Raw genomic sequence first — 21270 nt, 5'->3', positions numbered from 1 at the left:
CTGTTCAGTGGGCTGGCTGGCTGGGCTGCATGGCAACACCGTCCCTCAGCACAGTTACTCTCACTGTTTGTCATTGGGGAACAGAAAGGAGGAGCTCACAAATGTAGCTATTGGCTACAAGGTCTCCAGTTTTCTTTCTCTCTTTTTTACACTAATGAAAAAGATTAAGTAATGAATAATACTTGAGCTGCCTTATGCTTTGCACTGCAGCGATACCACTTTTCCTCTCCCCCCTCCTCCTTCCAGTATACTTTTTCTGGAGAATAAACAGCACTTATTAAATACCAGTCAACTGAATGAATCTCATGGTCAGAAATGGGTTTTCTTTTTAATTATTATTTCACTGAGAGTCAACAGGTGTCTTTACACAGTAGCTTAGGACAAGGCACTCTCAAAAAATAAATAGTTTTGAAATTTTATTTTACAAGCACTCCCAGTCACAGACCTTGGTCATATGGTTTGCAGTACATCCTTGATCACTACAAAAAATTGGCAAACTATAGAATGCTCAGCATGGCTAGATTCTGCCTGTTATTCCACCTCAAATAATTTCTTTTTATAACTAATGCAGGCCTCTGGTCTAGCAAAAAGTTAGAGAGCATCCTTTTTCCTTCCTTCCTTCGGGGTATCAAAACGGTTGATCTTTATCTACTACAAGTAGATTGCTTTGGAAAGGTTACTTGCTCTTTCAAGTGTTCAATCAGCAGTGTAGGTTGATATTGAAATCACAAAAAAGAATGCAGCATCAGTGCTCACTTGTCTATAAGTTGAAAGAAAACAGAATGCAACGAAGTAATTTTAAGAACCATAATCATCTCTTCTGAATGGCATCACTGAGCAGGTATTCACAGTTAGGATCTTAATTTAAGGAGCTTCCCATTTCATACTTCTTTAGGTGGTACTAAAGTTCCATGAGCAGTCCAAGACTGTGCATTCTAGCGGCGAGTACAGCATTAGGGGGTCAGAAATGCCAGAATTCTAATCCTAACTCTGCCAGTGATTTACTATGTGGTCTTGGGCAACTCATTTCACCCCTGCCTCACTTTCCCTCATCTCTAAAATGGAGATAATATTACTTATGAGAGCAAAATCCAATTTAGTGAAAAATATCAAAACTTTAACAGATTTTTTCCCTTTTCTGACCATCTCTACAGGCTTTTGCCCCACTGGAGACATTCCAGTTGCCTGTAAGAACTGCAAGTGATATGTACCTTTTTGCATCCCATCTCCCCAGCAGCATAGCTATGGTTTGTAAAGCAATGACAGGGCATTTAAGACCTAATCCTGCACCATTGATGGCAACTAAATGTCACCACTGACTTCACTGGGAGCAGGAGAGAGCCCTTAACGTTTGAATAGGCCCTTGAAGGTTAAACGGCTGTATAACTGCTGAGTATTCTTATGATGTGCAGAGCTTGTATTGGATGGGGGCAACATTGGAGAAACACAGAAAGAGGAAAATCAAACAACACCATTTGTATTCTGATAATAGATCAGGTTTAAACTGATGTCAAAGGTAAGTATTCAAACAAAATTCAGAGAATAACTGCAGTGTCTGCACAACATTGTGGGTTATTTCAAAAGAGCTGAATCAGCTTCCCATACACATTCCGTCACACATTTTAAATCATGATTTAAGAATTAGATTCTAATCATTGCTAACAAATATAAGAATTCTGAATGTGACAAACTTTACATTCTAAGCTCTCTTGATTTATAGCAGCCACCTATGAGACCTTTTGTCAGCCAAAAATACTCAGAGTGCAGTTCTCTCTGGCCATACCCTATTCCTCCCCCCTTAGGGGCTGCAGGTCAGTGTAGTGGTATAGAACCAGTCCCATAGCTCTGCACCACCCAGGGAACCCTCTTAAACCAACACCGTAAAAAAGGTGCAGTAGCACACAGAGTCTAGACCATTGAATGTAGGGTAACTCAATAGAGGATTCTAGCGTCCTTCATCAGGGCCCTAGCATCTGCCACTCTGCTATGGCATTCTAATACTTCATGCATTATATTTATCAAGAAGCAGGAAAGACTATTACATCATGCACCTTCCAACAAAAGCCAGATCCTTCAGCAATCACCTTTAATCAGCAAATTAAGCGCAGGGGAGGGGAATGAAAAAACACCTTCATTAATGAAATGTCCTTGAAAACTGCCAAGTTGGTATGACCCCATGAGTTAGTTTAGCAGGCCCTCAGTTTCCCAGTCCATGTGGATTTAAAGTTTGAGAGATATCCCCAAGCTATTTCCTTGACCACAGTTGAACATCTAGATGCTATTATTAATTTATGGTCTTACCTGATTAATTTCATTTTAACTCTCATTTTGCTGCCCTTTGCTTACATCATGGGCTTTTGGTGGTGTTCTGAACACATGAGGGCAGCACTCGGCATAATACCAGGGAAGCAGATGGAAGAAGTCCCTAAAATTAACTGGGATTCTGTCAGAAATGTAGTCCCCTACTTCTCTCAATAAGGAACCACATTGGCAGAATACACACTATAGGTGTGGAGGAGGAGGAGGAGTGCCCAGTGATAGTGGTGACCATTTAGAATTGTCAAACAAGTTTAAATATCACAGAAATCATAGGATTGACGCCAGCACCTTTATCATTTCATTTGTATAAAGTATCATTACAGTTATTACTGTGGAAACTGAGGGGTGGAGGAGATATAATGTAAATAGTAGGGGAAATAGAGCCATAAATCTTTAATTTTTCAATACAGGGTTTTAGATGATTGTGGGACCTAGACATTATAGGGTTTTATTTGGCAGACATTGGCTCTTGTTTCCTAGATCATTTCCTCCATCCCATCAGCAAATGCTCAGATGGCAGTTATCAGTAATGTTAAAATTACTTTGGAAGCTATTCAGTGCTCCAAATTTAAAATTGGTTAAACAAATTGCCTGGTTTCTGAACCTTATCTGCCTTTGCAAGAATCACCAAATGTTTTTGGGATGCCGGGGAAGGTAGAACAGAAAGTGAGAGGAGATCTTGTGTAGGATTCTGCAACCTGAAAGCTTGTAGGAGCCTTCTCGGGGATTTTTATTTTTGCTTAATAGAAATTGATATACCTCCCAATTTTGCTTTTTAAATTAAAAGAGATAGCTGAGCGCAGGAACAGCTGCTACATGGTTAGGTAGTTCCAGAGATGAGGAGTTCCAGAGAAAGGAAAAAAGATGCCTGGAAAGAGCCCAAAAAATCCTCATTTCTCCTCCCAACTTTAAACCCATCAAAAACTCCTCTAGCTGAGGCTGCTATGTCTGCAGTGCTCTGTTCCCTGCTGGCCCTAGGAACCAAGGGATTGGTTGTAAAATCAAACTGGGAAAGTCTGAGCGGACACACCTTTTTAAGATCAGTGACTAGCTACATAAAGGAACGTAGACTGACCATAACATATTGTAATACACCCTAATTTGCTTTTCTGCATTTATAGTATTCATATATTGTCGGCCTGATTTACCACTATGTTGGTTCAGTTTGACAGCGGTGTGACTCCGTGGTTTTCAGTGGACTTAGTCTACCCTAAAACTGGAGTAACAGTGATAAATCAGGCCATACACTTATTTATATTACAGTAGCACCTACAAACCCTATTCAAGGATGAGATGGATTGTGGTTGGCACCTTACAAACAAGCAATAAAGAAGACAGTCCTTGCCCAAGAGAGCTTCCAGGCTTGGTATCCATTGCATAATCCAGGCTATGAACAAACAGTTTTCAAGAAATGTACATTATAAAAATTGCAGACTGAACTGACAGCACCCAACACCAGCCAGCCCACAGATAAAATAACATTCGACTTTTCCCCTTTAATACACCTTAATCCAACCCTTTCTCAAAGCCTGGGGGGGAAGAAAAATTAGCCTTGTAGCATGCATGCCCTATAGGTCAACAGACTTAGGCTCTGCATGAAAAACTAAAATGATACCTTTCTGGTTTGCAATAATAACTATTCCTGGTAAGACTAGAGTTATTGAATTAAACATGAGTAAGAAATGGTTATGCTGGAAAGACAGAACACTTTGCCTTTAGTCCTTAAAAATAAAAAGCCCGAGGAATATGTGCAATCACTTAATTACATTGATGTGCACTGTTATAACAACCGTCCTTGGAAACTGGGAGATTTTGCAATCTAGTTGCCTAGCTTTACACATACACCCATGGGAATTCTATGCAGATGTTAGGTGCAGAGTTTTGTGGGTGGAGCTCAGTTCTCGTTCTCTCTCTCTCAGGGCCAATGGAGTTTGATTTTCATTGTGTTTTATTGGGTATTTTCAGTAATTATATTCACAAATATTCTGCCACCAGGATGACTATATTGTTTAGTGGACAGAGCTTGGGACTGGGATTCAGGGCTCTTAGGGTGAAATCATGGTCCCATTGAAGTAAATGGGAACTTTGCCATTAACTTGCAAGGGTCCAGGATGTCACTCTTAGGTCTATTTTTTACATTGCCAATTACTCTGAGACTTTGGCCAATTATTTAATTTCTCTTTGTCTTAGTTCACTTATCTGTACCTATTATAATACTTACTCACCTTACAGGGTTATTGAGATGGATATTTAATTATAAATACTTATTGTATTATTATTTATTAAATATGTATACCGTAACCACAATTTATATTTTAGTCATCCATCTGTTGCTGAAATCTGATACTGTCCCTGTGCTCAGTCAGGTGTTCTTTTAACTGTTGATATTTTACTGGAATATAAGCACTTTCAAAAAGATACAGAAATTGCATAAGGCAACACAAGAGAGATGTTCTTCACTATGTACCTGATACTCTAAGCAGCACAGAAATGGTATTTGTGTGTCTATAGCTAAAGATCTGTCAGCGTTTCCACTTCTAATTCACTCAACTAATCTGTCATAATTTGTTCTGTGTTATTTGCTTATAAATTCTCAATGAAAGGTTGTTTGTTTGTTTGTTTTCTGTAATCCAAATATGGTTAGATCCATCTGCTTTTAATATCTAGGGTAAACCTCAGATTTACATTCAAGGGGAAATTTGGCCTGAAGAGTCTTAAAAAGGGAAATGAGGGTTTTTTAAATACATTTTGTGCTCCAGGCACAAATGGCTTGTTTTGTTTAAAGAAAATTTACAGACAGTTGGTTTTGCAATGGAGTTGTCTCTTTTGGAGAAATACACTATAAAATGACCATCACTGAGTTTAAAAATTATATCTTACATTACCACACATGCATCATAGCCAACTTTCTTTCAACAAACCTTTTACAAAGCTAACTTCTTGTAGTCCACGAAAGCTTATGCTCTAATAAATTTGTTAGTCTCTAAGGTGCCACAAGTACTCCTGTTCTTTTTGCGGATACAGACTAACACGGCTGCTACTCTGAAACCTTTTATAAAGCTAGTGCACCAGCATATAACCCTTAGATTTATTCCCTTCATACAGGAGGAGTCATTTTATAAGAGATAGAAATGAATGGCTTCAGTGCAGTCTTTATGGCCAAAATCCTATTATACAGTGTGATACCCGTGCCAGAGGGTGGGGGGCAATCATAGAAAAAGTAGGGGTAGGGCAGATTTTCTCATTCTATCATGACACTTTTCACGAGGTAACTTTTCTAGGGACAAAGGAAAGAACAGGTTTCTTGATCACTCTGATAAAATTCTCAACAAATATGATAAATGCAATGGTGTTTTTCTGTGATGTGGATGACAATGCATCCATTGGTAGTGGACTTAACTAGTGACCTATTTCTGATAAGCTATCAAATGACCATCAAAGTGTAATGACTTTCATTACTGCCCAGGGCCTGATTTGCATCACTGACCCAGAAGTGAAGAGCTCTGTCTTCTATTACAAGTCCTTTTAGTCAACCAGTCTTCATCTAGTGAATAAGCTAATATGCAGGTGTATTTTAAATTCCTGAAATAGGCAATTACTGTGAGGATGTAATTATAAATGCAATCTGCAGGTTGATTTTCTGCATCCTAAGGTGGTCTTTGTTGTTTTTTAAGGTGGATTTAGGTCTCAAAGGATGCTATATTGACAAAACTGCAAACGGAAACGTTTTATCCACCAGACTGAACCGACAGTGGAAGTATAAACTTCCACATGCTGCTCTGCCAGTGTGCCACAGACCTCTCTATTTTATTTCTTATAGATCACAGAACAGTCAATAGTGACTTTCAGTCAGATAGTTCGATCTACCAATAAAATCTATATTAGGGTTACCATATTTTGTGCCTCCAAAAGGAGGACACTCCACGGGGCCCTGGCCCCGCCCCCAGCCCCGCCCCAACTCCGCCCCCTCCCCAAAGTCTCCGCCCCCTCCCCTGCTTCCCGCAAACATTTAATTCGCGGGAAGCCTGGGCAGGTAAGGGGGGGCGTGGGGGGAGGAGGTGCGGCCCAGGCTGGCCCCCCCGGCGGCTCCAGCCTGGGTCGGCTCGGGCCCTCGGGTGCCGGCCCTGGCCCCCGGCCGACCACCCCCGGCCCGCCCAGCACTGCCGGCCCCCGGCGGCCCAGCGCACCCCCCGGCTCCCGGCCCCGGCGGCCCAGCGCACCCCCCGGCTCCCGGCCCCGGCGGCCCAGCGCACCCCCCCGGCGGCCCGACCCCGCGGCCCAGCGCACCACCCCGGCGGCCCGGCTCCCGGCCCGACCCCCCGGCTCCCGCCCCGCGGCCCAACGCACCCCCCCGGCGGCCCGGCTCCCGGCCCCGCGCACCCCCCCGGCGGCCCGACCCCGCTGCCCAGCGCACCCCCCCCGGCGGCCCGACCCCGCTGCCCAGCGCACCCCCCCCAGCGCACCCCCCAGCGGCCCGGCTCCCGGCCCCGCGCACCCCCCCCGGCGGCCCGGCTCCCGGCCCGGCCCCGCGCACCCCCCCCGGCGGCCCGGCTCCCGGCCCGACCCCCCGGCTCCCAGCCCCGTGGCCCAGCGCACCCCCTCGGCGGCCCGACCCCGCGGCCCCGGCCCGGCTCCCGGCCCGGCTCCCGGCCCGGCACCGCGCGCCCGGCACCGCGACCCCGGCCCAGCCCTCCCTCCCGATTTTCCCGGACATGCCCGGCTTTTGGGGGATTTCCCCCCGGACGGGGATTTGAGCCCCCAAAAGCCGGACATGTCCGGGAAAATCCGGACGTATGGTAACCCTAATCTATATGGTAGTCTTGCGTGTGGTGTTGGATAATATAGTGTTGGTATTGTCTGAAGAAATCAAGCTGTACTGATACAAATAATCACTGGGTAACTCCTCACTTAAAGTGGCCCAGGTTAACGTTGTTTCATTGTTACGTTGCTGAACAATTAGGGAACATGCTAGTTTAAAGTTGTGCAATGCTCCCTTCTAACATCTTTTGGCAGCCGCCTGCTTTGTCCACTGCTTGCAGGAAGAGCAGCCTGGTGGAGCTAGCTGGTGGGTGGTTGGAACCAGAGTGGACTGAAAGCCCCCCTATCAGCTCCCACTATTAGCTCCTCACTCCCCTAAGTTCCCTGTGCAGCAGCTGCCCAGCAGGCTACCAATTGCAGCTGTCCCTCCCCCCACTGCCATGTGCTGCTCCTGCCCTCTGCCTGGGAGCTGCTCCCCGAGACTCCTGCTTGCTGTAGGGGAGAGTAAGAGGGGGCCTAATGTCAGGGGGGACACAACAGAGGGAGCTTCCAGGCAGCAGCAGCTGCAGCTGTGGTTGGGTCTCAGCTTGCTAATCTAATTAACAAGGCAGTGTACTTCTGACCCCACTCTTCATATTAAAGGGGAAACGCGCATCTCTCTCTCTCTCTCTCTCACACACACACACACACACACACACACACAGGGTGTGTGTTTCTGTCTCTGTCTACCCTCCCTCCTTTCCTGCTGCCTTGTACAGTAGAGTGTGAGAGTTAACCCTTGAGGGCTCAGTCAATTGCTAGTTCATCATTTAGCAGTAAGGCATTCCCTGGGAAATATCCCACCCTCTTACTCCTCCACCTCAACCAAACTTCACAATCATTGCTGTGTATCAGTATTAAATTGTTTGTTTAAAACTTATAGAGTGTGTGTGTATAGCTTATATATGTATATTACTTACTTATAGAGTCTTTGTCTGGTGAAAAAGAATTCCCTGGAACCTAACCCCCTCATTTACATTAATTCTTATGGGGAAATGGGATTCACTTAACATCGTTTCGCTTAAAGTTGCATTTTTCAGGAACATAACTACAACGTTAAGTGAGGAGTTACTATAATTACATGTAGAAGTTAAGCACAAGTTTTATTGAACAAATAACGTACATTGTATCCTTTTTCTGATTATTTGCTATCACTTTTCTATCTACATATCTGGCCCCCAAATTTTCAGTGTATCCCATTGGAATGTAATGTAATAAAGAGGGTAGTACACAGTGCACCTTTCTGTCCTACAAACAGACTATTATGTTGTGTGATCCTTGGAACAGAAACTGAAAATTCCTTCTATTCCTGCCGAGTCCTTAGAGTTATCTGTATTTTGGGGAAATATGTGGTTTTCTGTTGTCTTGGTTCTAAACAGAAACATTTATATTTTGGTTATAAGCAGAAACATAAAAATGCAAGGAATACGATTGCATTCTTTCCATGCCCTCCTTTGAGTTTCAAATACATTATGTGAATTTGAAAAGCCTGAGTGTTGGTTTTATCCCCAAGAGTAAAAAGAACAGTATCACATAATTTGTTGTTGGCTGTGCAGTACAGTTATGAGTTTCAAAAGTCAAATCCCATTATTTTAAATTACTGGTAGCTTTTGGCACAACACAAGGGAATTGAGATTTAAGGATGTGGCTGAAAAACATGAAGTTCCGATTCAAAATCTCAAAAATTCTTTTAGTTGAAATTGACATAGGCCAAATAGGACAAAGCTTAAGCAGTGTTGCTTAAAAACAAACACATTTTCCTGGTAGCATCCTTTACCATCCCTTCATTTTTCCTTTAAATACATCTGCTTTATACTTGACATACCAAAATACTTCTAACATTTGCAATAAAACTAATCAAATGACAGAAATTAATTAAAGAAATGTGGAATTAGAACTATATTTAGTAAGTTATCCATCTTTAATAATCTGTCAAAAGTAGAAGTTTGGGAAGAAGATCTATTCTAAGATTATCTTGCAGAAAGATGAGGGATGGAAAAAGTTGTAGGATGAGTAAGAAGGGGAGAGTGGCTAATTTCAGGAGTCTTAAGAATCTTCTCATGTTTAAGATATTGTGAAATCCTTTAAAAAAATATATTGACCAAATTCCTGTGAAATACAGACATCCTTGTAGATGAGAAGGACAATCTACAGGCAAGCCGGGAGAATTGAAAGGGGGAAGCTTTTCACTGCCAATTAAACACAGATGTTTTGGAATCTGTGTTGTCAAGTACAGAGTTGCCAGCACAATATCTGGCATCAGCATATCCAAAAAAAACCCACAAGATCTAAAACACAGTCTAACAGAGCAATCCTGTGTAAAGAGGAGTACTGCAAAATTTCCTAATCAGGTGTAATAATGTTCCTGTTTACTTTCACCACAGCGCTAGTTACACTTGCACCTCTGTCTGGTAAATATGCACAAAACCAATACAGCTGTGGAAACAAATTCAGATTCAGTCTTGTATTTTAAAGCATTTCAGTGCAGATGATTCTGTCCTCATTTGATTTTCAGTGAGATTGATATAGATGTCTGGGTCTAGAATAACACAAAACAAATCCAAAAATCCAAAGAAATCCTGTGATTTTATTTCTCCAAATCTAGCTGAGCAATATCTAAAAGCACAGAAACATGCCATATATAGTGGCATTTCAGGCAAGTATTTTTGCAGATTCCAGCTGGCTGGATACATACCAGTAGCTTTAGAAGAGATCAGGGGCCAGATCCACAGCTGGTGTAAATTCACTTCACTGGCAATTTACGCCAGTTGAGATTCTTCCCCCAGATGTATTTCTAAACTCTCATACTGCCAGCAGTGTCTTCTATTGATTCAATATTGGTAGTATAAAGCATGCACCAACATGAACATTAGGCAATACCGCTACACTTTAAAAGCAATTTTCAGGGATTGGAAAACTAGAGAGAATAGTGACAATTGCTGGATAATATCAAATGAGGAGAAGACATTCTGCCTCCCATGTAGTTGTTTCATTTGTTTCTGTCAATCCAGTATCTGAAGAGGGATATAATAATCAGACGCTTTTATAGTGGCTAAACAGTCTGTGAGAAGAGGTGATCAGAAGAACTGAAGATCATTTCATTAAAATGGACAAGGACAAAATCTGGTAGCATAACTTACATTCTGTTAAGCTCTATTAGACATTATAAGTACTGTATTTTCAATGTGGCCCAATTCACCTAGAGACTGTATGAGATTTTAAATTATGACTGAATGTATAAATAACAGCCATTAATACTTCTGCATATGACCAAATCTTGGGAATAGATTCTGTCCTTTAAAGGCTGCACTTCAGAGGGGGCAGCACATAATATGAGGTTTACATCACCTTTATGTATAAACAAGAACAGTCTTTTCCTAAACATCCTACATCTTTTCCTATACATGAGAGCGTTGGCCCAAAATAAAGGGATTATGTACCTTTCCTAGAAAAACTCAGGAAGATCTGATAAGCTTGCACAGTTAATCATTGCTAGACGGTCTCTGCTTTTATAGTGGGGGTTGGAGGAGCTGCTCTGTGGATAAATAAATGGACATTAGCCTCTAGGAATGTTAGTTATTCTTCTTTAATGGTAAGAAGAGTAAAGAGATGAGCTAAAATTCAATATTTGCTTTGCGAGACTAGTTTTCTCTTAAACCTGTCCTTTTATGTATATGTAAAGCTCTGTGCACACCTGTGAAACAGTATAAACAATAGTAGGCCAACTTACATGTGTGTGCATGAGGAGATACATGGCTCAAGGAACACTTTTGCCCTTTACACCCCTGAGCAACCCATGGAGCACAGTTGCAGTCCCTCCTGTCAGAGAGTGCAGAGGCTGCTTCCTCCCAACACGCCCGACAGCATTATTATGTCAAAGAGAGTGGAGAGGAGGTAGGACCATGGGCTCCCTATGCATTGACCAGCCAGCAGAGTTAAATGGGCATGGGGGGGAGTACGTTGCTACTGAAGTGGCACAGCGGCAGGTTTGCTCCCATTCCATATTCCTCTTCTCTGTCAATGAGGTAGAAATCTCCCTGAAGCTCTGCCTGTGAAGGGCCATCTCCACACCATCACTAACATAGGCAGAGCCATAAAGTCACAAATGAACCCAATAATAATAATTCCTAGTAATTATGATGTGCAGCACATAATGTGTAGTGTGCCTGGCTCTTACACTGCACCTGTATCAGCCTTCACTAGACAGCAAAGACAACACATCATGATTACCTTGCTAATGTTGTTTTCCTACCTGTGTCAGCAGAACTGAGTCCTCATTCTTTTCCAATGGCAATCACATCTCTAGATGTTACCCCAATGGCACGCCTAGCCCTGTAGGTGCTGTCAATGTAATTTTTTACCATTCTTGGAGGTGCCAGAATTGGTTACTGTCAGACACAGCAGCAGCAGAAGTAGAGTTCATAAGCATCACCAATTTGTGTACAAATGAAGGGGTGTGATTTGAAGACAGTGGGAAAGAAGATTAAACCCTCTTTTCTTTTATGATGGGAGTGATCAGCAACTTTTGTTAACTCTGTAATGTTTTCCTAAATTATTATTTAGTGTCTGAAAATGATGGCCCTGTCTCAGTCCCTGCAGCTGCCAGCCAAACCCACTTGATCAAGGGCTTTGAAGTGTAGGCACTGCAGACAATCAAATATCAGCTGTCTGGAAGATTTCCACATGGAAGTCTTTAGTAGCACCACTGACTTGATTTGGATGGGAATATTTTTCAAGGAAGTATGTACTTATGCTTAAAGTGTGTGTGTGTGTGTGTGTGTGTGTGTGTGTGTGTGTGTGTGTGTGTGTGTGTGTGTGTGTGTGTGTGTGTGTGTGTAAAAAAGCAGGTGCCAAGCCTCTTAGTCCTACTTCTCATTTTCCATACAAAAGAGTTTAAACATTAACTGTAATGATGGTGATGGACAATTAACATAAGCACCATCATCCTTACTGTTAATCTCTTCTCATGAATTAAAAATGAGCACAACTTCATTTTAAAAATAGGTGTTAAAGGTAGGAAAGATAGTGGGGGAGGAGGGGTTGTTCTGTAAATATTTCAAACCAGCCATTTTTTAAAGTGTGAATATTCAGGCTCTGGTTCCTCAGGAAACTCAGTGTGTTTGTAGAGTAGAGGAAACCACTTTGGGCTCAACCAGAGGCCTGCCTGACCAGGGGTGTACTTGAACAGACTCCTGCCATCACCAAAGCCTGCTACTCACCCTCCCATTCAGCTGGGTCAGGAGTGGGTGTGCAAGGGTGGGGAACGAGCAAAGGTTTGGCTCTTCCCTGTCCCCTGTCTCCCAACATATCAACTGTGCCAACTGCTTCCCCTGGGAGCAAAAAACTATATTTCCATGAGTTATCCCAAAGATTTCTCTATTCGGTAACATGGTGGCACTAACACAGACCTCATTCCCTCTTGTTGAAATCAGTTGCTATACCAATTATGTCTGCACAATTGATAGGCATATTGAGAGCTACTTCCACCCATATAGCTGGTCCTAGTCTAGGTGAACAGTGTGACGTTCCTCAGTAGGATCTTGCATACCACAGTGAAGGGCACAGTATAAAAACAGACAGATAAGTAGGTAACTGTACGTTACTTAAAAGTCCCTCTTTTTCCAAGAAGACGTTTACACCTAAGAGCTTTTTCATTTAACCTCATTGACTCCAGTGGCCATATTTATGAAATGAGGAATTGCTCAGCCCATGCTTTATTTGCCCTCATATAGTATTGATGAACCTTCTTCCTTGTCCATTTATTTTTGCAGTGGACATTTGCAGTATTTTTCAGTACAAAGAATTCAAAAGTCTGGGGGAAGGGCTTTGAGGTCTTAGGTTGCCAATACTGAAATATCCTTGGAATTTCTAAATATCACAGATGACAATTTCCTAGCTCAAGAAGTGTGCAACCAACATGAGGGAATTCTGTGTTAGACCTCATCTTCACAGATAAATAGGAACTGATTACAAAAATAAAAATTAATTGTCGCTTAGGTACAAGTATCGTGACTTGAGCACATCTATAATATGCAACAGAATAAAGTCTAAATCAGTAATATAGATCCTTGGTGCTTTAAAAGGGCTAGTTTCACAAAGCTGAAAACAATTATGAGCCAAAATCAGCTGTGAGGAAAAAATTAATCAGAAAAATGTGAATTATAATTGGGAATTGTTTAAGAATACTTCACTAGATGCCCAGAACACCACAATTGAGGAAGAAGGCTGAATTATTTAAAACACTGATCTGGTTTAGAGGGGAAGTGAAGGCAGCTATAAAAAAATGTATAACAAATGTATAACAAATGGAAGAAAGGGAAAGTATAGTAGTGAATATAATTAGGAAGCTCGGAATTGTAGAAAATGTATAAGGGAAGCAAAGGGACACAAGGAGGAATCTATAGTCAGCAGATTTAAAGGATAATAAGAAGGCAGTATATTAGGAACAAAGGAATCCTGACAATAATATTGGTCCATTACTAGATGGAAATGGTAGAATTATTATTAAATGTTTCTGTTCTATATTTGGGAAAAAACTGATGATGTAGTCCCATTATATGATGCTGATAATACTCTTTCCATTCCATTAGTATCTCAGGAGTATGTTATCCAGCATCTACTTAAGTCTGACATTTTTAAATCAGCAGGTATAACATGCATCTAAGCATTTTAAAAGACCTGCCTGAGGTCTTTTAAATGCTGGACCATTAATGTTGATTTCAATAAGTCTTGAAGGATTGGGGGAAATTTCAGAAGACTGGAAGAAAGCCAATTTTGTGTCAATATTTAAAAAGGGTAAATGGGATGACCTGGGTAATTATAGGCCTATCAGTCTAACATCAAAACAGAGCAAGATAATGGAGCAGCTGATACTGGACTCAGTCAATGAAGTATTAAAGGAGGGTAATATAATGAATGCCAATCAACATGGTTTATGAAAAATAGATCTTCTCACACTATCTTGATATCTGTTTTGATGAGATTATAAATTTGGTTGATAAAGATAATAGTGTTGATATAATATACTTAGATTTCTCTAAGGCATTTGACTTGGTACCATACAACATTTTGATTAAAAAACTAAAATGATATAAAATTAACATTGCACACATTAAATAGATTAAAAGCTGCCTAACTGATAAGTTCTCAAAATGTAATTGTAAAAGGGGAATCATTATCAAGCACGAGTGTTTCTAGTGGAGTCCCACAGGGATCTGTTCTTGGACCTCTGCTATTTAACATTTTTATCAGTGACCTGGAAGAAATCAAAATATCATCACTGACACAAAACTTGGAGGAGTGGTTAATAATGAAGTGGACAGGTCACTGAACAGAGTGATCTGGATCGTTTGGTGAAGTGGGCACATGCAAATAATATGCGTTTTAATATGCCTAAATGTCAGTGTATATATCTGGAGCAAAGACTGTAGGCCATACTTCCACAATGGGGGCCTCTGTCCTGGGAACCAGTGACTCTGAAAAAGATTTGGGGGTGATGGTGGATAATCAGTTGAACACTTGCTCCCAGTGCGACAGCCGAAAGGTCTAATGCAATCCTTGGATGCATAAACAGGGGAATCTCAAGAGGTTATTTTACCTGTATTTGGCACTGCTAGAACCTGTGTCCAGTTCTCGTGCCCACAATTCAAGAAGGATGTTGATAGATTAAAGAGGGCTCAGAGAAAAGCCACTAGAATGATTAAAGGATTAGAAAACATACCTTTTGGTCATAGACTCAAGGAGCTCAATCTGTTTAGTTTAACGAAGAGAAGGACTTGATTACAGTGTACAAGTAACTACATGGGGAACAAATATTTAATAATGGTCTAGCAGAGGAAAATATAACACAATCCGCTGGCTGGAAGTTGAAGCTAGTTAAATTCAGACTGGAAATAATGCATAATTTTTTATCAATGAGGGTAATTAGCCATTGGAACAATGAACCAAGGGTTGTGGTGGATTCTCCATCACTGACAATCTTTAAATCAAAATTTGATGTTTTTCTAGAAGATCTGCTCTAGGAATTATTGTGTGGAAATTCTATGGCCTGTATTACACAGGAAGTGTAACATCATAATGACAAGATCATAACAATGGTCCCTTCTGGCCTTGGAAGGCATGAATCTGTTATACACTGTGAAGTCTTTTTTTGGTTTGTTTTATTCTGAAAATGTTAGCTGCCCAATCACTTAGAAGAGCTGTGTTTTAGCTCTCTTAGAATGCACGTTTCCATTCTATGTGCACTTGCGTTTGGGGCTAAAGGGAAAGGAGATTGTAAGAATAACAGTTCATTGCACACTCATTATACCTTGCAGGATTTTTCTTTGAAGAACCTTCTTCAGTTGGCCGTTTCAGCCAGCATTAGATATTGCCATATTTGGAAGATGTGATCTTTAAGTATAGATCGGTTTTATACTTTGAACTGTCATTTGTTTAACAAGGTTTTGTGGGGGGTGGGGAATGTTAGATGCAATCCTTTGAGTTCTAGTTTGGCATTGATTGGAGGCTGGTTTCATAAACTTTCTGCAAAGTGTAGCTAGAAAGACTTACACCATGCCTTGTCACATTAGAGATTAAAACAGCATTTATGTTTTTTCTGAGGTTTTGTCTGTAGTACTGTCTGTGGTAGCAGTCTAACCTGATTTATCAATACAATGTTGTGATTTAAAAGTACTCGCTCACATACCCTTCTCCTTCCACTGCGTCCACCCAAGAAATCTACCAAAGATATAGATTTGTAGCAGCTGTAACAGATGGTCACTGATGTTTGCAGTCCCTTCTAATTAATCAACATCCACTTGCAAGCTCCTGTTTTGATTGGAACTAAAAAAAATTCACAGCTGATTAACAGGTCAGTGAGTGAAACTTTCAGTACATGCCGTGAAGCTGCTTATTACTAAGCCCTTTTAAGTACTAGACATTTTATGTTCTTTATTTAAAAAAAAAATCAAAAGTAACTTTCTACCCTTCAAGAGCAGGTATGTGAAATAACTGACATGCCTGAGACAACAGGATCAAGTTCATATCCACAGGACTATCACTTTAAAATGTCAAAAATGAAAGCTTGCAGGGCGGGGCAGAAAATCTGTTACACATTTCATGGCCTCCATATCTTTTATGCATCTGGGTTCAATTACGGATTCACCTAAAATTAGGAAAGATAGCATTTTTAAGCCGCCTTCTGAGATGTTGAACTTAATTATTAGGTATGACAGGAAATTGAATTTCTCACAGAAAGGGAATTGTTTACTGTGAACAGTCTGCTGCATGGTGGTTTTTCCACTTTAAAACTGCTAGTGTTAGAGATACGAGGAGGAGTCCACAGTCATAACTGCTCTATGGGTTTCATTGTCCCTGGTTCTGTGCGGGTGTGCAGAGGGAATGGAGCAAGGAGCTATCCCCTTCTCTGCTTTGCACCCTGCTCAAGGGCCAGGGATGACTTTAGCCCCTGGGGTTGGAGAAGTATAGGGATTTCTCCCTCCTTGCACAAACTACCCCAAGAATGGAGGGAAGAGCTGGCCACCTGCACAGGAGGAACATACTGCACCATCTGAGAGAGAATGAGGCAACATCCACACTCCCCCTGTGCACAAGGAAACAAGGAAGGGATTATACCAGCATCTAAATGCCACAGTCTGGCCCTGTGTAAATTGCAAAAGCCTAGTGAGTCAGCCACCTTCAGAATGTGTCTGTAGTTGCGGTTCTGAGGCATTTGAATAATCAGAGATATCACACTTCTGGCTCCTTCCACCTTCTAACATTTGTTTGCAGCTTCATGGTAAAGGACTCGCTTGAATTAAAGCAGGTGACCAAAAGGCAGTCTGTAAGGCAGTTGCACTCCATGGAGTTTTACAATGTCTGGGCTACCCCGTTCTTGATGAAGCAATGCATGCTGGGATCTGTAGTCTCCATTGGCCACGTCTGCAATGAAGATCTGAACAGCTGCAATACGTTCTATTTTGTGTATATTAGATATAGCCCTTATTACCAGAATAGCTCTTGGTGAGGCAACTGTGGGTGCTCCTGAGCAAAAGGAATGAAGCAGAGGAAATGAAGCAACAGCCTTTAGCTGATGACTGCAGTGACTAATGAGGCCATTCTGTTAGCCAAACAGCAATGTGCTATGTTGTGATTGTAACCATTCTTTTTACATCTGACAGTGAGCCACTTATATGGATTTGGACTGATGGATGCTGAAGCTATGGTGATGGAAGCAGAAAAATGGACAACAGTCCCTCAACAGCATGTGTGTGTGGAGAGCACAGATCACCAAGCCAAGTAATACACGTTATAATCACTGGTTCATATATTTACATGTAAAGTAATTGATACAATATACCTTTCCTTGTGCTCGCTTTGATTTGCCCATATGAAAGCTATCCTGCCCTTGATATATCATAGAACTGTAGGGCTGGAAGGGACTTCGAGAGCTCATCTAGTCAAGACCCGCAGCCTGGTGGAAGTTTGTTTTCTCACTGTATGTGCCCAGCCTGTTCTGTGGCTACACAGAAAATATCAGTCTTCAGGCATACTTCCAAAATGATAGATGTATTTAATGGGCTAGATCCTCAGCTGCTGAAAATTGGCACACTTCCAGGAAGCTATGCCAGTTTATACCAGATGCAGGGGCGGCTCCAGGCACCAGCGCAGCAAGCATGTGCCTGGGGGCGGCATGCCAGTCGCCATGAGGGTGGCAGTCAGGCAGCCTTCGGCGACATGCCTGCAGGAGGTCCGCCAGTCCCGCGGCTTTGGCAGCAATTCGGCGGCGGGTACGCCGAAGGTGTACATGGGACCGGCAGATCACCCGCAGAAACGCCGCCAAATCCGCGTGACCAGTGGACCGCCCGCAGGCATGCCACTGAAGGCCACCTGACTGCCGTGCTTGGGGCGGCAAAAAACATAGAGCCGCCCCTGACCAGATGAGGATCTGATCCACTGCTTGTTAATGATATTGACTATCTAATACATAGTAGTCAAAATTATTTAAGCAACAACCATGGAGCCAGGCATTTCTGTGAATTAACAAGCTGTGGTCCTGTGACATTCTCTGATGCCATCAGCAAACCTCAGCCAGTCCCTAAAATTATGCTAACTGAGATGCCTGGTAGATAACTAAAATAATGCTAAAGTTTTATTTTTTAAACTAAAAAATAGTAGTCTAACACTGACCAATAAATGTCATACAAGGATGATTTGGTTCCATTCTCCAGAAAGCAAGCCTGAAACAACTTTGTTGTTGGTATATGTTTATGTTACAGAACAATACGGCCCGACAGCCAGGTCCACTCAGTATACAAAGCCACTGGCTGTTCAGATAATTTCAACCACCATGTGATCTACTTGGAGCATGTGGTCGTGCGCATCACTATCACCCATCCTCGGCGTGGAGACTTGGCAATTTTCCTAACCTCTCCTTCTGGAACAAAGTCGCAGCTATTGGCTAACAGGTGCAGTAACCCTATGCAACTTTGCACTCCAGTCAGAGCTCAGAGCTGGGGTGAGATTGTAGTTTACACAGAGAGGAATCAAATAATTGTTGTTGGTGTGTTAACAGTCATAGGCACCTAATTACTTTGGGGAGGGGGAAGGGTGGGGGAAATGAAGCAGTAATTAGCTGTGAGGACTGTAGTCATTACTGCAGCAGTATAGGACTAGACTAGAGCAAAGCTGTTACAGACTGTCATCTTTACAGCAGGAAGCAGAGGTTTTTGACGGAACCCCTCCCAGCTGTGAGATTAGCACAGAAGCAAAGGAAATTTTGATAGTCTGAGTGTTATAGGAAGGTAGCTGAATGGGAAAAAGTCTTCTATAGACAATTAATACATAATTGTTCATCCCTCCTTCCTTAACACTTTCTCCCAAATAATAAACATAGGACAAAGTAGCCTAATTCCTCTGTAATTGTTTTCCTCATCAATTCCCCTTTCATTTTTCCTTCTGCCAGAGTATATAGAAGTGGTCTCCTCCAGCCACAAAAGGCTCTTGACAGAATAAGAAAGAAAACATGGTTATTGTTATGAGCGGGCATGGCACTGTTGATCATAAAAGGTTGTTGACACTCATATGAGATTTTTTAATTGGCATCTCACAAATGGACCCACATTCCTATCTCACTGTTCCCATAGAGTTGTGATGGACACCTGCTGTTTGTTATTAGCCCTCTATCATGCAGCAATCCACAAGGCTCAGTCTCTCTCCCTTCCTCTTTCAGCTCTACATGAGACTGCTTAGAGAAACTGGGAGACACCTTATCCAGATCCGACAGAGTGTCTCATTCTCTGAGGCAGCTCCTCCACCACCAGGATGCCCCAATGCCTAGAAGTGATTTGTATCACGATCACTTACTCTCAGCATCCATCAACAGATGGAAGAAGAGCAGTTGTCTTAAACCCAGCTCATGAATAATGTCAGTAGGAAGGGGACACTCTTTAGAGACCCTGCCAGTACCTTAATCTCACCAAAACCTTAAATACCAATCAATGGTCCAGGGAATCTCATCAGATCACAGATTTTCAAAATGGAGTGGCACCTCCGGGTCCTCCTCAAACTCCTTGCTACTCCCAGCCATGCAAATAGCCACAGTGGCAAGGAATGCTTTCTTGCATCTCCAGCTGGCCAGAAAAATGTACCCTTTCTTCTCATGCAAGGATAATCAACATTTTTGCCTTGGTGACTCACCACATTAGTCTGCTGTAGTTCTACGTAGGGTTGAATGCAGCTATCGCACAAAGGCTGAATTTAGTGCAGCATGTCACCTTAGCAACAACAACCAAAACTAGCACATCACACCTGTGCTTTGTGAACTCCATCGGGTCCTCATTCATTTCAGAAAAAAAATGTGAAGTCCCATTCATTATCTTCAAAGCCTTTAACAAATTGGAACCTGGCTACTTCAGAGACGGCCTCAGAAGTCCTGGTCTTCCAAGACAGCTGAGCTCCACTGGAACAACACAGCTATAAAGAACCAGGGGTAAACTCATTCACCTGGGCAACAGAGCATTCGTAGTGGCAGAACAGACGCTGTGGAGCTCCTTGATAGAAGAGACAGATTGACTCCAAACATGGTTTTGTTCAGATTGAAGTGTAAGACCCATCTTCTCACTAAAATCTTTCCCCAGGAGGGATGCCCCTAAATACTTTTTAAAAAATCCTTCAAGCATATAAATTCACACATGGAATAGAGAGGGAAATCACCATTTGTTCTGAATTCTTTAGCTTCTTCATAGTATTTCCAGTGTTGAGATACCATCATTATCAATGCCTTAGAAATAACATTGACAGGTACATGTGCCATACAGAACCTTCTTCTTTGTTGACCTGTACAGAGACAGATTCTGTCCATCTAAACAGTTGCAACTTTGAGTTTGATTTTCTGCTTGGAGGAGGCTCTCTTTACTCTTCTATCCTGTTTCTGTGCAGTGGTTCTTCCATGAAAGCTTCAAGATGAAAATTTGTAAAGCAGTCCAAATAAATATATCCAAATAAAATAAGTTGGTATAAACCCTTGGGTTTTACTAGAGCTCACTTTAGGATCCAGCCTTTCATGTGTTGCAGCTGACTCATTACCAGTGGGAGATAAAGACATTCCGGTGTTCACAGCTCACCTCTTGTGATGATTGGTATGTGGAAAAGGTACAGAATTTAATGCAATCATCCTATTTGTAGTCCTTGCTCCTTAAAAGGCAGTCATTTTCTGAGCTTGCAAGTGAAACAGAAATGATGCAAAAGATATATATATATTTATATACATAAAAAGCATGGAAATGTGAGGCTGCTTCCCATTCTGCACTGTTATCTGAATGCTACCCTCAAAACAAAGATTGAAAGGCCTTTTATGTTCAGCCCTTTTCCAGAAACAAATTATTCATGAAAGAGCAAATATTATCACACAGAGACACACCAAAAATCCCTTTCTCATGCAGGCTTCTGAAATATATTAGCTTGCCAGTCAGATTCAGTTAACATCAGTTCACAGCTCTAGGATTTTAATAACAAATAATATTTGTATTTTGGGGAAGCCAGGACTGGCAAATGAACTACAGCCCCTAACAATCCTTTCCTTACAGTAGAGTTCAAAAGTGGGTGGATACAGTGTTTTCAGATTATTGGAAGGCTTGTTTATTTTCTTTTAATCGGCAAAGAATAAACCGTACA

At 41.9% G+C, this 21270-nt stretch overlaps 1 protein-coding gene across 2 annotated transcripts in view; it reads left to right on the top strand.

Annotated features, from left to right (window-relative positions):
- The window catches only part of PCSK5 (proprotein convertase subtilisin/kexin type 5), a 295959-nt gene that overhangs the window by 177546 nt on the left and 97143 nt on the right, over positions 1-21270 (top strand). For both annotated transcript variants that reach the window (XM_054032645.1, XM_054032646.1), the window contains exons 11-12: positions 17277-17394; positions 18375-18563. In XM_054032645.1, the coding sequence (XP_053888620.1) occupies positions 17277-17394; positions 18375-18563 (307 nt within the window). The remainder of the gene's footprint in view (positions 1-17276; positions 17395-18374; positions 18564-21270) is intronic.

This window comes from Malaclemys terrapin, chromosome 6 (genome assembly GCF_027887155.1).
Source record: "Malaclemys terrapin pileata isolate rMalTer1 chromosome 6, rMalTer1.hap1, whole genome shotgun sequence".
Lineage (NCBI taxonomy): Eukaryota > Metazoa > Chordata > Testudines > Emydidae > Malaclemys > Malaclemys terrapin.
The sequence above is the reverse complement of the archived record's forward strand: the minus strand, read 5'-3'. Positions and strand labels throughout refer to the sequence as shown.